Source organism: Chlorocebus sabaeus, chromosome 16, assembly GCF_047675955.1.
Source record: "Chlorocebus sabaeus isolate Y175 chromosome 16, mChlSab1.0.hap1, whole genome shotgun sequence".
Lineage (NCBI taxonomy): Eukaryota > Metazoa > Chordata > Mammalia > Primates > Cercopithecidae > Chlorocebus > Chlorocebus sabaeus.
Genome location: NC_132919.1, coordinates 63,003,876 through 63,023,122, shown reverse-complemented (window position 1 = coordinate 63,023,122; position 19,247 = coordinate 63,003,876). Strand labels below are relative to the sequence as shown.

Here is a 19,247-nt window from a genome sequence, read left to right as displayed (position 1 = left end):
GTATTTTCTTTAGAGAGATGTCTACCCAAGTCCTTTGCCCATCTTTGTTTTGCTGTTGTTGTTGTTTGTTTGTTTGTTTTTAGATGGAGTCTCACTTTGTCACACAGGCTGGAATGCAGTAGTGCGATCTTGGCTCACTGCAACTTCCACCTCCTGGGTTCAAGCAATTCTCCTGTCTCAGCCTCCTGAGTAGCTGGGACTATAGGCGCCCGCCACCACGCCTGGCTAATTTTTATATTTTTTTAGTAGAGACAGGGTTTCACCATATTGGTCAGGCTCCAACTCCTCACCTCAGGTGATCCACCCACCTCGGCCTTCCAAAGTGCTGGGATTACAGGTGTGAGCCACCATGCCTAGCCCTTGCCCATCTTTGAATGTTGAGTTTGAGGAGTTCTTTGTATGTTCTGGATATTAATTCCTTAGCAGATCTGTGAGTAACAGATATTTTCTCCCATTCCATGGGTTGCCTTTTTGCTCTGTTATAGCATCTTTTGAGATGCAAAAGTTTAAAATTTTGATGAGGTTCAATTTGCTTATTTTTTCTTTTGTTGCCTTTGCTTTTGGTGTCATATCCAAGCAATCATTGCCAAATCCAATGTCATGAAACTTTCCCCTATGTTCTAAGAATTTTGTAGACTTCGTTTTTTTGTTCCCTCTTTCTTCTCCTACACAAAGATCTCATGACTGTCACGTTGTCCAAGATAAGGTGTTAAATGTACTCGTTTCTTATTTTTATTTTATTTATTTATTTTTTGAGACAGAGTCTCATTCTGTCACCCAGGTTGGAGTGTAGTGGTGTAATCTTGGCTCACTGCAACCTCTGCCTCCCGGGTTGAAGCGGTTCTCCAGCTTCAGCCTCCCGAGTAGCTGGGATTACAGGCATGTGCCACCATGCCTGCCTAATTTTTGTATTTTTAGTAGAGACAGGGTTTCACCATGTTGGTCAGGCTGGTCTTGAACTCCTGACCTCAAGTGATCCACCCGCCTCAACCTCCCAAAGTGCTGGGATTACAGGCATGAGCCACCGCACCCAGCCTTAAATGTACTCTTTTAAATTGAAAAAAGAAAATAAGCTGTGACCCATTCTTGAGTTAATTTTTATATATGGCATAAAGACGTGCATTTTAAGTCCCTTTTGGATTGCTCTGAGACTTGTCCTTCCTCCGTTGCAGTCTGCTTCATTCATTGTGTCTGCAGTTTAGCACAAGCTCTGGAACCAACCTTAGGAATTTGAGTCTCATTTCCACCATTTGCTGGCTGTGTGACTATGAGCAAATTCCTCAACCTTTCTGTGCCTCTGTTTCCTCATTATAAAATGGGAGTGTTGATCACAGTACTTACCTCATGGGTTTGTTGTGAGGATTCATATGTTGAAAGCCCCCAAATGGTCCCTAGCACCTAGAAAGTGCTCAGTGAGGGTTGGTAATTATTATTATCCCTCCTGAAACTGGATTTTCTCTTATACCTGGTAAACTGGACCTATCAGCCATCTTCAGTTGAAACAGCCTTCTGCACAATCCCATGCATGCACCTGATACTTGCAGGGGCAAAGACGTCATTTCCATTGGGATCAGCTATCCCCCCACACCAATGCTGCAGCTCTCTGGATGGATGCACCCTGACCTCCCCTGTGTTGGAGGAGAGGTGGGCGTGTTGAATCATGGAGGCAGACTTCGCCTTTGTCATTCTCGTGATAGTGACTGAGTTCTCAAGGTCTGGTTGTTTAAAAGTGTGTATCACCTCCCCCTTCTCTCTCTCTCCTGCCACCATGTGAAGATGTGCCTGCTTCCCTTTTGTCTTCCACCATGATTGTAAGTTTCCTGAGGCTTCCCCAGCCATGCTTCCTGTACAGCCTGTGGAACTGTAGAGTCAATTAAACCTCTTTTCTTTATAAATTACCCAGTCTCGGGTAGTTCTCTATAGCAATGTGAGAATGGACTAATATATGTCTATATGCTTGAAGCAGGAAGGGAGACTTCTCTGTGAGCTCAGTCGATCAGCTTAACCAGAAGTGTCACTATCCTTTTCTTCCTTTCCTCATGTTATAAATATATTTTACCCATAATGGATCATATTTTGGGGGTTATTTGGTCAGTTTCTCTAGTCGTGGTATCAGCCCATGTGTAGAGGTGGGGCCTTTTTGAACATGTGAGCCTTTGTGGGCTGAGAGTGATGGAAGACAACACAGGGTACAGGGATTCTGAGTGTGGAGGGAAGTGAGTCTGAGGAGAAACCCAAGGTGAGACAGATGGAGCTGGCCTCCACAGACCTCAGTGCAAGAGTACTGGGGGTAACCACAGGCTTACAGAGAGCTGGTGTCTTGCCAGCTGGTTTTCAGATCAGGCTCAGGTACTCATGGGCATGCACCCTGGATGGAAGGTGCCAGCCTCGCCTCTCCACACCCCACCCAGTCCCTGCCTCGTGTGCCCTCTCCTGATTGCAAACTCATAATATTAGGGTCTCCCTGGAGAAACAGGTGTGATGGGGAGGGCCCTGCACAGCCCTGGTGATGATTGCACAGCCTATAAGAGAGAAAAAGCCTGAACATGTGAACATAAGAGGTCAAGTTAGAAGAACCTGGAAAGACAACCTGGCTTCCAGAGACCCAGATATATTAACTCCATCCATCCATCCATCCACCCACCCACCCACCCATCCATCCATCCACCCATCCATCCACCCATCCATCCATCCATCCATCCATCCACCCATCCATCCATCCATCCATCCGTCTGTCCGTCCATCCACCCATCCACCTATCCATCCATCCATCCACCCACCCACCCATCCATCCATCCACCCACCCACCCACCCATCCATCCATCCATCCACCCACCCACCCACCTGTCCGTCCATCCATCCACCCACCCACCCACCCATCCATCCATCCATCCATCCATCCATCCATCCACCTATCCATCCATCCATCCATCCATCATCCCATCCACCTGCTCAGAAGTGGTCCCAGCCTATGGAGGGAGGGCCTCATCAATCCCTGGCCATAACCCAAGGGTGGCTCCAGCCCCAGGGAAAAGTGACCAAGGAGAGCCGAACAAGTTCTGGCCTAAAAGTCAAGACCCCTGGTTCCTCCTTCTGGCTCTGCCATTAGCTAACCACATGAGCCAGATCACTTGGCTTGACTTTCTGGACCTCAGTCTCCCCACCTGTAAAATGGGGACAGTTGGACCAGGAGGTGGATGGGCCTTTCCAGTTCTAACATTCTGTGGCTGAGCCTCTGGCCCTTGATGTCACAATATGGAGCTGGCTTGTGATTGGCCCATAGCCTCATCCAGCTCTGCTGTTTTCTTGGTCATGGGTGCAGACAGATTCGCCCTGGACCTTCCCTACTTGTGCTCCTCTGTTATGGGCAGCTGTTGCCTTGCCTCTGGATCAAGGATGAACATAGTTTAGGTGTGGCTGAGACCCCAAGAAGCATGGGACCAGACAAGGGGACTGGGTGGGGACAGGACCTTCCCAGCACATGGTGCCCATATCCTTCCCTGCAGATGACTTCTACAATGAGACTAAGACCAAGATCTTCCTGTAGTTTTGTTTTTTTTTTTTTTTTTTTTTTTTTTTTTTTTTTTTTGAGACGGAGTGTGGCTCTGTCACCCAGGCTGGAGTGCAGTGGCCGGATCTCTGCTCACCGCAAGCTCCGCCTCCCGGGTTTACGCCATTCTCCTGCCTCAGCCTCCGGAGTAGCTGGGACTACAGGCGCCCGCCACCTCGCCCGGCTAGGTTTTTGTACTTTTTAGTAGAGACGGGGTTTCACCGTGTTAGCCAGGATGGTCTCGATCTCCTGACCTCGTGATCCGCCCGTCTCGGCCTCCCAAAGTGCTGGGATTACAGGCTTGAGCCACCGCGCCCGGCCCTTCCTGCAGTTTTATGACCAAACAGCTAAAGTTGTGTTGAACCAGTTCATGGAGGCCACTTGGCACTATGTCACCAATATCACCAGGAAAAATCAGGAGGAGATGGTATGGTGTCATCTCCACCCCAGCCTCTCCTCTCTTTGCTCTTTTCAGGGATTTGGGACCATGGGGCACCACACCTCCTGCCCCCATCCCAAGGAAGAGGAACTAGGGAAGCCCCAGTGTACATATCAAAGCGGGCTATAAGTTGTGGGCCTCCTGGAAGCCCTAAACTTTCTCCAGTCAAGAATCTCTTGCTTCTTCTCCTTTGTAAATCTCACCTCCTTGCTTTTAGGGACCCAGGTTTCTGCCCTCTCCCTCTTAGCAAATCTTGTTCCCTAAGCCAACGGGATTAGGGAGTCAGTTAGGGTGCCATGGCCCTGGACGTCAAGTGGGACCCTTCCCCTGTCCCCCAACCTTGCTGGCCCTCTTTGCAGCTGCACAAGGACATGGAGAGGTCCCAGTTCATGATTTACTTTGGCACCCGGGCCTGCCTGTTTAAGGTCGCCCAGTTCCAGAACCAGGATTTGAATCGCATGCTGAGAAAGCTGCAGAACATAGACAAGGCGGCCCTGCCCAAGGACGAGCTGCGGGAGGTGATGGATGGAGCCCCCAGGCCTTTGGGCACCTGCTCCCTGGCCCCAGGGGTCTGGTGGGGGAGCCAGAGTGTCTGGGGCAGGAGGGAGGCAGGGGGTAGGAGGAGAGGCAAGATCAGAACTTCCTCTGGAGAAGGAGAGGAGTAGAGGTGGGGGTGCCGATCTCTCCTGGCTGGTGGGGCGAGCACTGAGGGCAGGCCCAGGGGCACTGGCCTACCCTGGGTAACACCTGTCCCCCCAGTATAACGAGCTTCTGGCCGACATGGAGATGACATACAGTATGGCCCAGGTGTGCCTGAATGAGAGGCCCTGCCTGTCCCTGGAGCCTGGTGAACACCCAAGCCCTGTCCCACCCAACCACAGAATCTCCAGCACTCAGTCCCTTCCAGGGGCCCCTCCCAGTCCTCAGCCACCCTCCTTTATTGCCAGGAGGGTGAGGGCAGAGGCAGGTGGGAGTGGGTCCCCCATGGCTCCTTTTCTGGGCATAGAACTCGAAGAAGTCACGGCCACCTCCAGGAACAAAGAGGAGCTGCTGTGGGTCTGGCAGGGCTGGCGGGATGCCATGGGCCGCCAGATCCGCACCACCTTCGAGCACTACGTGGAGCTCAGCAACAAGGTTGCACAGCTCAATGGTGAGCAGACAGGACGCCACGGGGCTCAGAGCGATGGCAAGGAAGGGGCAAAGCTGAGCTTTCCCAGGGTGAAGGCGGCCATAGGGCCCTGGAGGCAGGACCTATGAGCCCTGCAGCTGGGCTCTCCAAATATTCATAGAGCACCTATGTGCTAGGTGCTGGGGAGGTTCTGAGGACACACAGGTGAAAAGACAGGTGCCTGTTCTCATGCACCTACGGTCCTGCGGGGAGGCAGACCATATTCAGTAAATACCGGTCTCTCACTACCACCTGGGGTGCTGCAGAATAGGAAGGGGCTGCTGAGAAAGAGAATGAGAAGAGGCTGCTGCAGACAAGTGGTCAGGGAAGGCCTCTGACATTTATCCAAGACCTGAAAGATGGGCAAAAGAGGGGGAGCAAGATGTGAAAGAAGAGCATCCTAGGCAGAGGGTCCGCAGCAGGAGGAGCTGGTGCTCTGGAAGACCTGAAAGAAGCCCAGGTGGCCACAGGGCTAAGGATGAGGCGGGATGAGAGGGGACTCAGGGCCTTGCAGGCATGGTGGGGAGCTCAGATCGTGGACTTTGCTCAATGCCTTTCCAAAATGGGCAGGTATTCTCCCTGTTTTGCCAAAGAAGACCCAGAGGGTCAGCGAGGTTGAGTGGCTTCCCTAGAAGGTGTCTGGGTCTCTTGTCAGCTAGGCCAGGGGTAAAGGGTGAAATGGTGAGCTCCTAGTGAGTCCTCTCTCCTGTCCTAGGTTACAAAGACATGGGAGCCTTGTGGCGCTCCAAGTATGAGTTGGACACGCTGAAGCAAGACCTGGAGCGGTTCTTCCAGGAGCTGCGGCCACTCTAGCTGAACCTGCACGCCTACATGCACCGGGCCCTCCACCGCTACTATGGGCCCGAGCTCATCGACCTGAGGGGGCCCATCCCTGCCCACCTCCGGGGTAAAGGCCCTGCTGGTGGCCGAGGTGAGTGCCAGATAAAGGCAGAGACTGTCTCCAGCCTCCCCTTAGCCCCTCTCCTCTTCTTCCAGGGAACATGTGGGCTCAGTCCTCGGTCAACATCTTAGACCTGGTCCTGCCCTTCCCGAAGAAGATCCCTGAAGATGTCACAAAGATCATGAAAGGCCAGGTTAGTGCTCGGCCTGTCTGTCCCTGCCCCTCTGCATCGGCATCCTTGGGCAAACAAGGCAGCACCCTACACATCCCCTCTTCTCCCCCAGCACTGGAAATCAGAGAAAATGTTTGAAGACTCTAAGAAATTCTTCACCTCCCTGGGGCTGCTGCCTGCCCCACCCAGTTTCTGGAAAAAGTTGATGCTGACGAGGCCAACTGATGGGCGAGAGGTGGAGTGTCACCTCTGCCTGGAACTTCTACCTCGACGGTGACTTCGGGTGCTCACGGAGGTACCACACACCTGGCCCTCTCCTCTCCCCTGTCTGCCTGTCTTAGGTGTGGGCGGGGGAGAGCCGGGGCAGGGGAGGGGGAAAGGCAAGCGAGAAACACAGAAGGAAAGGTGGCGTGAGAGCAAAGGGCTTGGTCGCTAGTTGGATATGGGGCCTAGACTGAGAAAGAACAATTGCCAGCCAGACGTGGTGGCTCACGCCTATAATCCTAGCACTTTGGGAGGCCAAGGCAGTGGATCACGTGAAGTCAGGAGTTCAAGACCAGCCTGGCCAACATGGTGAAACCCTGTCTCTACTAAAAATACAAAAATTAGCCAGGTGTGGTGGCGTGTGCCTGTAATCCCAGCTACCCAGGAGGCTGAGGCAGGAGAATCACTGGAACCTGGGAGCTAGAGGCTGCAGTGAGCTGAGATCGCACCATTGCACTCCAACCTGGGGGACAGAGCAAAACTCTGTCTCAAAAACAAACAAACAAACAAACAAACAAACAAAAAGAACAACTGCAGAGCCCTGTCTGGGCTTCAACCTGACCACACAATCCCTCGAGGAGTCTGAATGGGAAAACTCCCTTTCTCCATGCTCCTTAACCCATACCCTTTGCTTGTAGAATAAAGAAGTGCACAGAAGTGACCATAGAAGACCTGCTCTCCATCTTCCACAAGATGGGCCATATCCAGTACTTTCTGCAGTACAAGAACCTTTCCATCATCTTCTGTGAAGGTGCCAACTCAGCCTTTGAAGAGGCTGTGGGGTCTGTGATCACCCTCTCGGCCTCCTCCCACAAGCACCTGCTCAACATAGGCCTGCTCAGCCTCAAGCACCAGGACTCAGGTGATGAGGACCAAGGGCCCAAGCCTGGGGCCACCGCTAGGGCTCGATGGGGTCAGGGCTCTCGGGCAAAGCTACGGGAAGATCCCAGGGGTCGCCTCTTGACTGCCCTCACCCTCTTCCCAGAGGATGAGGTCAATTTCCTGATGCGAATTGCCCTGGAGAAGATTGCCTTCATCCCCTTCGGCTACCTGATGGACCTGTTTCACTGGAAGGTCTTTGACAGCAGCATTCGGAAAGACATCTACAATCAGGAGTGGTGGAACCTCAGGTGGGTTTGTTACTATTTTCCACCAGATGGGCCATTTCCAGGACTTTCTGCAGCACAAGAACCTCTCTATAATCTTCCACGCAGGCACTGAGCAGGTCTCTTAGCCTTTCTAGGCTTCAGTCTCCTTATCTGTGAAAAATGGACCTGGTGTTTGACCCCCTTGCTCCCTGGGTGGCTGGGAAGCTTACACAATGATTGCAACTGGGCTTCTCCAATCACAGAACATTAACCACCAGGCAGGCCCTCCCACACCTCCCTCCTTTCCTGGTGCCAGGCAATGGGGTGTGCAGGGGCCTGAGCACTTTCCTTTCTGGGGAAAGACTTCCCATGGGAGAGAGGCAGGCCCCTAAAATGCACACAGGCCTGCCTTGGGCTTAACACTCCCCAAGCTGCCATGGGAACCCACCAGCAGTTGGGAGGCATCACTCTCGAGTGAGGGACCCCCATGATACACCTCATCACTGACCCCTGGCCATTTGATGGGATAATAAATGCCTGTGACCAGGGCTTCTCCATTATCTGCCAGGCCTCGGGCTGACCAGCTTCAGTCTGCTGGTCACAGTGTGATCAGCTTCAGTCTGCTGGTCACAGTGTGATTTGGGGTTGCCAGGGGGCACTCCTGGCTCTGAAACAGGCTCTTACTTTTTTTGTTTGTTTTTTGAGACAGGGCCTCGCTCTGTCACTCAAGCTGGAGTACAGTGGCATGATCGCGGCTCACTTCAGACCTGACCTCCCAGCCTCAATCAATCCTCCTTCCTCAGCCTCCTGAGTAGCTGGGACTACAGGCATGCACCACCACACTGGCTAGTTTTGTGTAATTTTTTTTTAGAGATGGGGTTTGCCATGGTGCCCAGGTTTAAACTCCTGGGCTCAAGTGATCTGCCTGCCTAGGCCTCCCAAAGTGCTGGGATTACAGGCATGAGCCACTGTGCCCGGCCTCTTATGTTGAATTTGAACATTTACAACCACCTTGCATTGTGATCATTTCAAAATGCTCAGCTCACAGAAGCAGCAGCTGAAGCTCACGGGAGGTCACAAACCAGCCCAAGGTCACACAGCAAACCAATGGGTGGCAGAGCTGGGAGTTCCTCTCTCCCCTTGTCCTCTTACTTCCACCCTTGACTTCAGGAGCAGGTCCCCCCTGTGGGCTTGGCAGAGTCTTGACCTTGTGCCTCTCTAAGGTCACCCTAATAAGCCATCTGAGGCACCTGCAGGAGGCTTCTGTCAGCCCTGCCCACCACCCCAGCTGATGGAACCCAGGGGTTAAGCAGGAGGGGTGGGAACTCCCTGGGCCTTGAATAAGGCCCTGTCAACCGGGAGGGAAGCTCCTGACACTCTGTTGACCTTGGAGATGGTTCAGAGGCTCCAGTGAGCCAATGATGAAGGTTGTTTTTGAGACAGGGTCTCACTTTGTTGCCGAGGCTGGAGTGCAGTGGAGCAATCATGGCTCACTGCAGCCCTGACCTCCTGGGCTCAAGCGATCCTCCTGCCTTAGCACCCGAGTAGCTGGGACTGCAGATGCGCACCAGCACATCTGGCTCATTTTTGTATTTTTTATAGGGACAAGGTCTCACTTTGTTGCTCAGGCTGGTCTCAAACTCCTGGGCTCAAACAATCCTCCAACATCAGCCTCCCAAAGTGCTGGGATTACAGGTGTAAGCCACCACACGCAGCCTACTTCCTTCCATTTTATAGACATTTTACAACAAGACTCGGAGACAATCAGCAACTTTCCCACAGTCGCACAGCTCAGAGGGGCAAAACCAGACCTTCAGGTCATCAGGGTGCGACTGTGATTAGCTCTGTGTCCTGCGGCCAATTCCCTGATCGCCAAACCTTGGTTTCCTCATCTGCAAAATGGGAATAATAGTAGTACTGCCCTACAGGGATGTTCCTCTGTTTTCTTCTCAAGACTTCGTACTAGATGAAACGACTTTGTTTATTGGTCTATAATCTGTCCTCCACTGTTAGGATGTAAGCAGGGGCCTTGCCTCCCTGGCTCCCCCACTGGTACCTCCTCCAGAGACCAGGACGGTGTTGAGTGCATGCGTGAGTCTATGTGGAAAGCCGGACGTGGTTCTGAGCATAGAGGAAGTGCTCAGTCAGTGTTAACTGCTATTGTTTTACTATGATTCCCAATCCCATGTGTTTTCATTTATTTAATCAATCAAAATGCATTAGGTATCCTCAGCCTGCCAAGTCCAATTTTGATAGACATGCAGGTGCTTTGAAAAGAAAAAGGCAGGCCAGGTGTAGTGGCTCACGCCTATAATCCCAGCTACTTGGGAGGCTGAGACAAGAGAATAGCTTGAACCCAGGAGGGTGAGGTTGCAGTGGGCCGAGATCACACCACTGCACTTCAGCTTGCACAACAGGGCAAGACTCTGAAAAAAAAAAAAAGAAGAAAGAAGAAAGGAGGAAGGGAGGGAGGGAGGGAGAGAGGGAGGAAGGGAGGGAGGGAGGGAGGGAGGGAGGGAGGAAGGAAGGAAGGAAGGAAGGAAGGAAGGAAGGAAGGAAGGAAGGAAGGAAGGAAGGAAGGAAAAGAGAGAGGCTCCAAGAACCTGCCAGACACCACCACCAAGCCCTCTGTCTTTTCCCTGCCAGGTTAAAATACCAGGGCTTATGGCCCCCTGTTCCTCACTCAGAGGAAGACTTTGATCCAGGTGCCAAGTTCCACATTTCTGCTGGTGTGCCCTACATATGGTAAAGGGCTGGGCCCTGTTGGCAGTGCCAGTTCTAGGAGTTGAGGGGCATGGGAACTGGAGCGAGGATTTGCATGAAGGCCCTAGGTCCAAATGTCACCCTGCACCCTGCACTTCCTGTTGCGTTGCACAGCCTTCTGAGGTCTCTGACCTAGAATCCTTTGAGCTTTTGCATCAGGTCCTGTGCAGAGGGCAGAGCTGATGGGCATATTCTAGACCATCCCTGTTGTCCCTTGGAGGAGGGCAGGTCAGAGCGGGGCAAGGGTTGGGGTGACTGCTGTTCAGAAAGCTAGAGAAGGAGAGACCCCCAGTACTCTAGGGTCAGCCCAAGGCTGGGCCCTGCCCAAGGAGCCTCCGCCTAGGCAGTGACTGCTGACATGCGGCCCTTGTGGCCACTGCATGTCAGAGCTGCCTGGTCCCAAGTGGCTCTGAGTTTCCCACTCCTGGTCTCCACTCCCTAGCCTGCCCTCACGTTTCTCAACCAGATACTTCCTCAGTCTGGTGCTCCAGTTCCAGTTCCATGAAAGACTGTGCAAAGCCTCGGGCCACATGGGTCCACTGCACCAGTGTGACATCTACAACTCTAAGATTGCCGGGAAGCTCCTGGGGTGAGTGCCCTCTTCCTTCATTTGTTCTTGGCTCCCCCATCTCCCTTTAAGGAAGTCCCGCTCCACGCTCCCTCTCCACCGCCGACTACACTAGACACCTTGAGCAGAGCTTCATTAAGCTTATATTCTAGTGGAAGTTCTTCCTCATGTCAGACTGCAGTCTTTCCTACATTAATCAGAGCCCATTTCCTCTTGTGTAGCCTTCTGTGTTCAGAGACACTGCTTAGGCTGGGCGCAGTGGCTCACACCTGTAATCCCGGCACTTTGGGAAGTCGAGGCAGGTGGATCACCTGAGGTTAGGAGTTCAGAACCAGCCTGACCAACATGATGAAACCCTGTCTCTACCAAAAATACAAAAATTGGCCAGGCATGGTGGCAGGCGCCTGTAATCCCAGCTATTTGAGAGGCTAAGGCAGGAGAATCACTTGAACCTGGGAGGTGGATGTTGCAGTGAGCCGAGACTGCACCATTGCACTTCAGCCTGGGCAAAAAGAGTGAAACTCCATCTCAAAAAAATAAAAAAAAAAGAAAGAAAAGACACTGTTTAGCCCCTCCCACTAACACACACACACATGCACACACACACACACACACACACACACACGGCAGTAAGCCAAACTGTCCCAGCCAGGAAGCCAGCATTGGGGTTCTACCTCAGGCTTCAGCCTTCCATCTGAATCTCCCTTATCCTTTCCTTACAAGGTGCTGACCTACCCTCTCAGCAGCACTTGGCACACCCTTGAGTGCAGTCTGTTTCTCCCATCTCTTCTTGGAGGTGCCCAAATCCAGTTCCCAGGCTGATCCAGGATGCTTTCGCAGTAGTCTCTTGGCATGCTTCTGGTCAGCCTGTGGTCCACTTTGACCCTTGAGTCTTTTTCTCTGCACTTGGTGTTTAGCTTATTCTTTCCATGCCTACCTACGTGGCAGCGGTTTTTAGTCCTAAAGCAAACCCCGAAGGAGTAGGGGACTGAACTGAAAATGTGAAGCATTTACTACTACAGGGGGCGCTCTCTGATGAGTACTCTTACAATGTTTCATATAATAATAGCTCTTAACTTTGCAAAGTGGATATTATTATCTGCCTTTTACAAATGATGAAACTGAAGGCAAGAGAGGTGGTGTCGTTGTGTGTCATTCATCTAGCAAGAAGCAAAGTCATGCTTTGAACCCATAACTGACTCCAGAACACATTATGTTTCACCCTTTTGGCCTCCATTAGTCAAAGAATACAGTCCCTGATGAGCTTAGATCCTGATGAGCTTAGGTCTAACTGGATCCAAGATCAGCACCCCAACCTTGGAGATGTGGAGCTTACCCACTGACTTGATCATTTTTCTGTTGAATTTCAACAGACTTCAATAGGTCCATTTCCCTAATTGGTCAAGGTCATCTTGAGCTTTATTCCTGTCTCCTAGAGGATTAACACTGCCACAAATTTAGTATCCTTTGCAAAATTTAATGAGCATATTTTTGATTCCACCATGCAGTTTATCTCTAACCATCAGGCCAGATGGAGTTTCAGGACTGATCCCCTGGGCTTTGCTTCTAGGGAGGGCTGCACCTTGCATGACTGTTGTCTCCCTAGTAGATTTGGTCTTCCATCCCTTCATGTCTCTGGACTTTATTCTAGCTGATTGCCCAGCCTTGAGCTTTTCTGAACATGTTGAACATAAGGGCACCTCTCTGCTCTTTGCATTCATATCTCTGGCTGCCTGTCATTCATTCTTTCAGTAAACATTTACTTGTCTCCATACTGACCAGCTGCTCTGCATCCAACAGGGGAAGATGAACCACAGGATAAATAAATTTCATGGCCGGGCACGGTGGCTCACACCTGTAATTCCAGCACTTTGGGAGGCCGAGGCTGGCGGATCACCTGAGGTTAGGAGTTCGAGATCAGCCTGCCCAACATGGCAAAACCCCGTCTGTACTACAAATACAAAAAATTAGCTGAGAGTGGTGGTGGTCGCCTATAATCCCAGCTACTTGGGAGGCTGAGGCAGGAGAATTGCTTGAACACGGGAGGCGGAGGTTGCAGTGAGCTGAGATCATGCCACTGCACTCCAGCCTGGGCATCAAGAGCGAAACTCCATCTCAAAAAAATAAACAAACACATAAATTTCATAAATTTCATAATACCAGGCAATAGAAAGGGGCTTTGGTGAACATAGAAAGAGGGTTAGGAAGTCATGCCAGGGAACCAAGGAGGGAGTTTTGTCCTCAAATGCAAGTGTGCAAGAAATAGCAGAAAGCAGGCATGGTAGCTCACACCTATAACCCCAAAACTTTGGAAAGCCAAGATGGGAGGCTCCATCAAGCCCAGGAGTTTGAGACCAGAGCAGGCAACATGGTTAGACCCTGTATCTACAAAAAGTGAACACAATTTAGCCAGGCATGGTGGTACGTACCTGTAGTCCCAACTACTCAGGAGGCTGAGGTGGGAGGATTGCTTAAGCCTCTGAGGTCGAGGCTGCAGTGAGCTGAGATCACACCACTGCAGTTCACCCTCAGCGACAGAGTGAGACCTCGTCTAAAAAAAAAAAAAAAGAAAAAGAAAGGGAAAAAAATAGCAGATATCTCTTTTCTTTTTTTTTCTTTTCTTACTTTTCTTTTCTTTTCTTTTTTCTTTTCTTTTCTTCTTTTCTTTTCTTTTTTGAGACAGTCTCTGTTGCCCAGGCTGGAGTGCAGTGGTACGATCTTGGCTCACTACAACCTCTGCCTCCTGGGATCAAGTGATTCTCATGGCTCAGCCTCCAGAGCAGCTGGGATTACAGGCACACACCACCACGCCTGGCTATTTTTTTGTGTTTTTAGTGGAGACGGGGTTCCATCATGCTGGCCAGGCTGGTCTCAAATGTCTGGCCTCAAGGGATCCACCCACCTCAGCCTCCCAAAGTGCTGGGATTACAGGCGTGAGCCACCACATCTGGCTAAGATATCTGTTTTCTTTACATCAACTCACCTCTTTCATCCCACTGGATTGGTGGGACGTTTGACCTCAGTCATTTTCACCACTTCCCACCCTCACCCCACTCAAGGTGCACAGGGCTCTCGGGGTCTGACTTGGCACCAAAGCATGTGGCCAGTGAATCATCTCTCGTCATTGCTCACCAGTCCCTGTGTGTCCCTGGCCAGACCCCTGGTCAGGGAAAACCCTGAATCCAGGCTTAGGACTTCACATAGCATTTTCTGAGCTATGGGCAGAGGAGAGGTTTCTGAGTAAGGAGGATGTCATGACCTTTGCAGATGATGAAATAGCAGCAGAGCAGAATATGGTTTGTGGAGGGGAGAGGGGATGCGAGTGCTTGCGGGGTAAAAGAGAAAGATTCTTGACTGCTCTTTTGCCTAATTGATCTTAAAACTTGGTTTTGCTACTTTTGATTCATCCTCCTAAACGTAATGGCCCTGAATCAGGCTCTGGGCTGGTTCTGTTGGGAATGGAGGGTTGAATTGCACCTGGTCAAAGTTCTCAAAGTCCCCCAGCCTCACCCCACCAGCTGTGGTGGGCCTGACCTTGTCCATGGGGTGTGTTGTTGTTACTTTGGAGTTGAAAGCTCCAGGCAGCATCCAGTCGTCACCTCTGCTGCTCTCTGGTCTCATGTTCTGTCCATAAGGGCTGTTGGCTGGCCTTGGGTCGAACATCTTGTCCCGCCCAGCCTGAAGGACTGTTTTTAAATGGGTAGATTCTCAATGGTTGAAGCTTTTCACCTACCAGGTTCTACCTCTTACCCAGGAGCCAGCATCAGAACCTCTTACCTAGAGTTAGTTGTGGTTTTTCTTTGCCAGTGGTTTCTGGCCCCACTGACCTTTGGTTTCCCCACCTCATTATTTCCCAGTTGTTTATTAACTGATGCGCATAAGCGTTTAGAAGCTACAAACCCTCCTTCATGATTGTGGGACTTAGTCCTCATCACAATGAGGGCAGGTATTCATGGAGCCCATTTTACTGATGAGGAAACTGAGCCCAAGAGAGGTTAAGTTGTCTGCCTAAGGTTATGCAGTCCATAAGTAGCACTGCTAGGTCAGGTTTAAGCCTGGGCCCTGTTAGTCTAGACCCCAAATTGTGACCTCTGGGCCTCTGGGTCCCAACTCTCTCCTGGTCAGATCAAGGAACAACAGGTTGGGAAGGATCAATATCTGCCCACCACTGCCTCTGCTGGGGGTTCTGGAGTGAAGCCTGGAGCCCTGGCTTCAGCACACCTCATACTCCCATTGTGAGCCCAAGGGACCTAGCGTAAAGTTCAACCACCTGCCCTAAAGACTGGGTGTGCCGTGAAACACAGCTGACATTTGTGCAGCACTACAGGTGGTGTGCAGAGCACCTCCCATGCTCATGATGTTTCTAATCCTCCCAAACTCTCCCTGAAACTAGAAACGGGTAAAGAGCTGCCACTATCTACCGACACCGAGCACCTCACGGGTAACAGTGTCTCAGGACTTTATGCCTATTTGAGTCCAGGAGAATAATAATCATCACAGTATTACCAGTAGTACTAGTAATTATCATCATCATCAGTAGTTAACAAGTATTGCCTGCATGCTACGCTCCCCAGCACCGGCCTTATTTAATCACCACAATGGCCCTTTGAGGTAGATACCACTATCATCTCCATTTTATGGATATGGAAACCCAGGCTCAGAAAGGTTACTTGCCCAAAGCCCCACAGCTACTAAATAGCAGAGCTGAGATTCAAACCCAGATTAGTCTTCTTTCAAACTTGTGATTGTATCCACTATGCCAAATTCTGTGGGAAAGTTCTGGCTGGCCAATCGCTGGGGCCAGGATTGGGTGCACTGGGGGCCTCAGCAGCACCAGCTGATGCCCCCACACAGCCTCACAGCTGCACCCACTCCCCCAGAGATGCTCTAAAGCTGGGCTCAAGCAAGCCGTGGCCAGAGGTCCTAAAGATGCTGGCTGGGGAGTCTGAGGTGTGTATAAAGACCCTCATGACCTACTTCATATCCCTACTGAACTGGCTGATGACTGACAACATGCAGCAAGGGGACATCCTAGGCTGGCCAGACTTCAGCTGTTCCTTTGAAGGTTTGATAATCTGACCCTGGTTCCAGCTCTGGGCTAGCCCCGGGCTCCACCTTACCCTGCTCTATCCTAGTACCTACCCCTACCCAGCCTTAACCCCTGGCTCATTCATGACCTGGCTTGAACCAGCACAGCACTGCTGCTGTGGGACCCTGTCTGTACCAGGCCTGATGCAGCTTCAGCCAAGACCACCGCCCACGCCCCAGCCCCTGGCTCAGTTGCTTCGTTGCACACTGTCCAGCTAGGCCGCCAGGCTGACATCTGAGCAAAGGGTCAGCACCTTGCCTCTTGTCCCTTGCATGCAGGGGCATGTAGTCCAATCAGATCTCCTTTGACAGCCACAGGAGATCCCAGGGGTCCCTCTCCAGCTCCACCTGCCCTATGATACACATGGGAGTATCATATGTGCTCAGACAAAGTGACATTCCTGAATCTGAAGCTGGACCCCAACCAGGCTAAATTTGGGTACTGGGTGCTGCTGGCCCTGGGCTTTGTCATGTCTCTGGTGGTGCTGGGGCTGGCCTGCAGGCTGCGCTCCCTGGAAAAACAGTCACTGACCCAAGACACTGAGATATTCAGCCCACTGCCCAATGCCTACTTCCTGGGCATAGCCATGGAACCCCACCAGACTGCTAAAAGACAGTGGATGCTGCTGGGCCTCTGCCTTTCCTGATGCTGTGCTCAATCAGCCTGGCCATCTGGATTTTCACACAGTAAAGCAGGAATCTTCCGTGGGTAAGAGCTGAATGGTGGGGCTGGGACTAGACACCAGTGAGACTGGTGAGGCTCGAGGGCAGGAGGAGGGAGGCTGAGCCAGAGAGTTGGGGGGAAGAGGAGGGGACAGCCTGCATGCATAGTGCCCAATTATAATTGGGTTCAGCTGTGGCAGATCTGGGTACACGTGACATTGTAATTGTGTTTGCAAACTCATGTATGTGAGGCCGTGTGCACAAAAAACTGGCTCTATGTGATTCTATGTGTGTCCTGGGTTTCAGGCCAACCTCCTTCCCCTGGTGGCTCAGGACCTAAAGTTTTATTGACTCAATGGCTGTGTTCCTGCAAACCGGCCCCCACCCCAAGTCATGCCCAGAATTGGTTCTGCACACAGCCTTGTTTTCTTCAGTAGCTCGGTTAGGGGGCTGCAGTGCCCAAGGAATCTTTGCTCTGGTTAGAAAAAGGACTCTGCTTCAGTCCACAGTATATAAAATGTACTCAAGTAGAACAGGACATTCCTTTATGAATCACCAGTGCCCAGTTTATGAGCACTGTGCTTTTATACCAACCAGCACATCTTTCTGCTAATCCTTGGGCCAGGCCTGCAATGGGCCACATAATCCAGCCCCCAAAAGCTCTTTGTTGACCAGTCGAGATGCAAGGAGCCTCACAAACTGCCCCATGGCTCTCCCTGCCCCAGCCCAAGCCCTTCCAAATGGAGACAGTGGGTTGCTGGGCACTGAGCCAGGCTTGATTAATGATTGACTTCTTTAATATTTAAACAAAGCTCATCTCAGCCACTCTGCTCTGGAGATGGCCTTGTTCAACACACACACACACACCTGCTGCCTGGCCCGTTGCCCTGGGGAGCAAGCATAGGACAAACAGCACCTTTTCAGGCTCAATGGGGGATGGGGAGGACAGGAAGGAGAGAACTGTAGGAGAATATTTGGGAAATTAGTGTTCTAGAAACAAGACTGGGCAAAGAATGGGAAGGCCTCTGCCCCTGCCTTTCCTAGTTCATTATCCTCAGCTTGGGTCTGCCTGCCACGAGGATGCTACATCCAATATTGGGGATTCAAAGTGTCTGGATGAAGGTTCCATGGACTCCTGGGGAGGCTGGAAGTCAGTGTGTGTCAGAGAATAGGGAAGACTTGAGGGGAAAGAGCATTACAGCCAGTAACTACAGAGAAGGGGTATCCTGGCTGCAACTGAGCTGGTGGGAGGGTGGCCAAAAGAGGAGACCAGGTCTCTCTGAATTAAGAATCTGAGCCCTGAAGTCAGGTGTTCAGGGGACAGAGATACTAGGCTGAGATCTCCATGGACCCTACCTCTGTCCAGGTTTCGAAAGGTCTTCCTGAGATCTGGCTGAGCCCAAGCACTTGCTCCAGCCCCAGGCTCTATAGCATCCTCATTTGATGACTCTGTCGCTGCTCTTACTTTTCTGTGCTATAATGTCCTTATTTGTCCCTATTACTATCAGCTCTATAAGAGCTGAATGCACATCAGGAGTGTGCCCCTGTGTAACAACTCTAGTCAGCACAGGCCATGGTGAACAAAGGGACTTGGAAACTGATGGAATGAGTAAGTGAATGAATGAATGAATGAATGTCCCACTGCCCAAGTCCCTCCTCAGAGTTCAGCACCCCATGCACTGAGCTCATGAGAAATAGCCCCTTCTTTTCCTCCACAGCCAGCCTGTCCAACAGAGGGGCAGCCAGGACATCTCTGCCCCCTTCTCATCCCCCAGCCACAGTGGCCAAAGAGGCCCCCACTAGGCACTGTGGCTCTGCATGACAAAGGCACATCCATCCCAGGACTCCAACCCTCTCACCTGGACTCCAGTAAAAACCTCACTGAGCCTCGTTGTCTATCCTCCCTCCCCCACCCACCATTGTAGAGTTTATGTCACCAGAATATTTCTTTCATGTCTAATTGCTTAAGAACTTGGTTGTTCATCAATTAAATCCAGATGTTCAAAATGGCAAACTCACCTCTCCCACGCCCCCTTGTTCCCCTCACCCCAGCCCCTCTCCACTGACATCACCTTTGGCCTTTGCCTAAGGTGCATGCCCCATTTGAATGCTTGTCCTCCAAGATGAGGCTCAAAATTGCTCACCAAACCCTCTGCAGCACTACAAGCCACCCAGATGCTCAGTGAACAGTGGTCCCCTTCTCCCCTTCCTCTCCAGGAAGCCTCTTTCAATAAACCTCATCCCACCCCCTTCTGCTTTTTCTAGTGTGTTCATTTTCAATCAGTACTCAGTACTCAGATACTTTTATCAGTGGTCACTTGCTAATAGGTGGTTTTAAATCTGTTCTCCTTCCAAGATGTACCTGTATGCTAAGAGCTCTCAGGCCTCTGAAGAAGACACCTTATTGCATACTTCCTTCTTTCTTTCTTTTCTTTTTTTTTTTTTCTTTTTCTTTTCCTTTTTTTTTTTTTTTTAGATGGAGTCTTGCTCTGTCTCCCAGGCTGGAGTGCAGTGGTGCGATCTCGGCTCACTGAAACCTCCACCTCCCGGGTACAAGTGATTCTCCCACCTCAGCCTCCCGAG

General features: G+C 51.2%; 1 protein-coding gene across 1 annotated transcript; it reads left to right on the top strand.

Annotated features, from left to right (window-relative positions):
- Window positions 1-3,806: 3,806 nt before the first annotated feature.
- LOC103243233 (angiotensin-converting enzyme-like protein Ace3) lies at window positions 3,807-18,486 on the top strand (the record flags this gene model as incomplete). The annotated part of the gene is given in 17 exon segments (XM_037992979.2): window positions 3,807-3,977; window positions 4,349-4,507; window positions 4,749-4,836; window positions 4,996-5,139; window positions 5,873-6,064; window positions 6,154-6,251; window positions 6,343-6,476; window positions 6,478-6,513; window positions 7,133-7,356; window positions 7,480-7,624; window positions 10,229-10,327; window positions 10,812-10,934; window positions 15,794-15,978; window positions 16,389-16,637; window positions 16,640-16,710; window positions 17,290-17,413; window positions 18,383-18,486. Coding segments are annotated over 17 exon segments (2,346 nt in total), but the record flags the coding sequence as incomplete, so codon positions are not given.
- Between the last annotated feature and the right edge of the window lie 761 nt (window positions 18,487-19,247).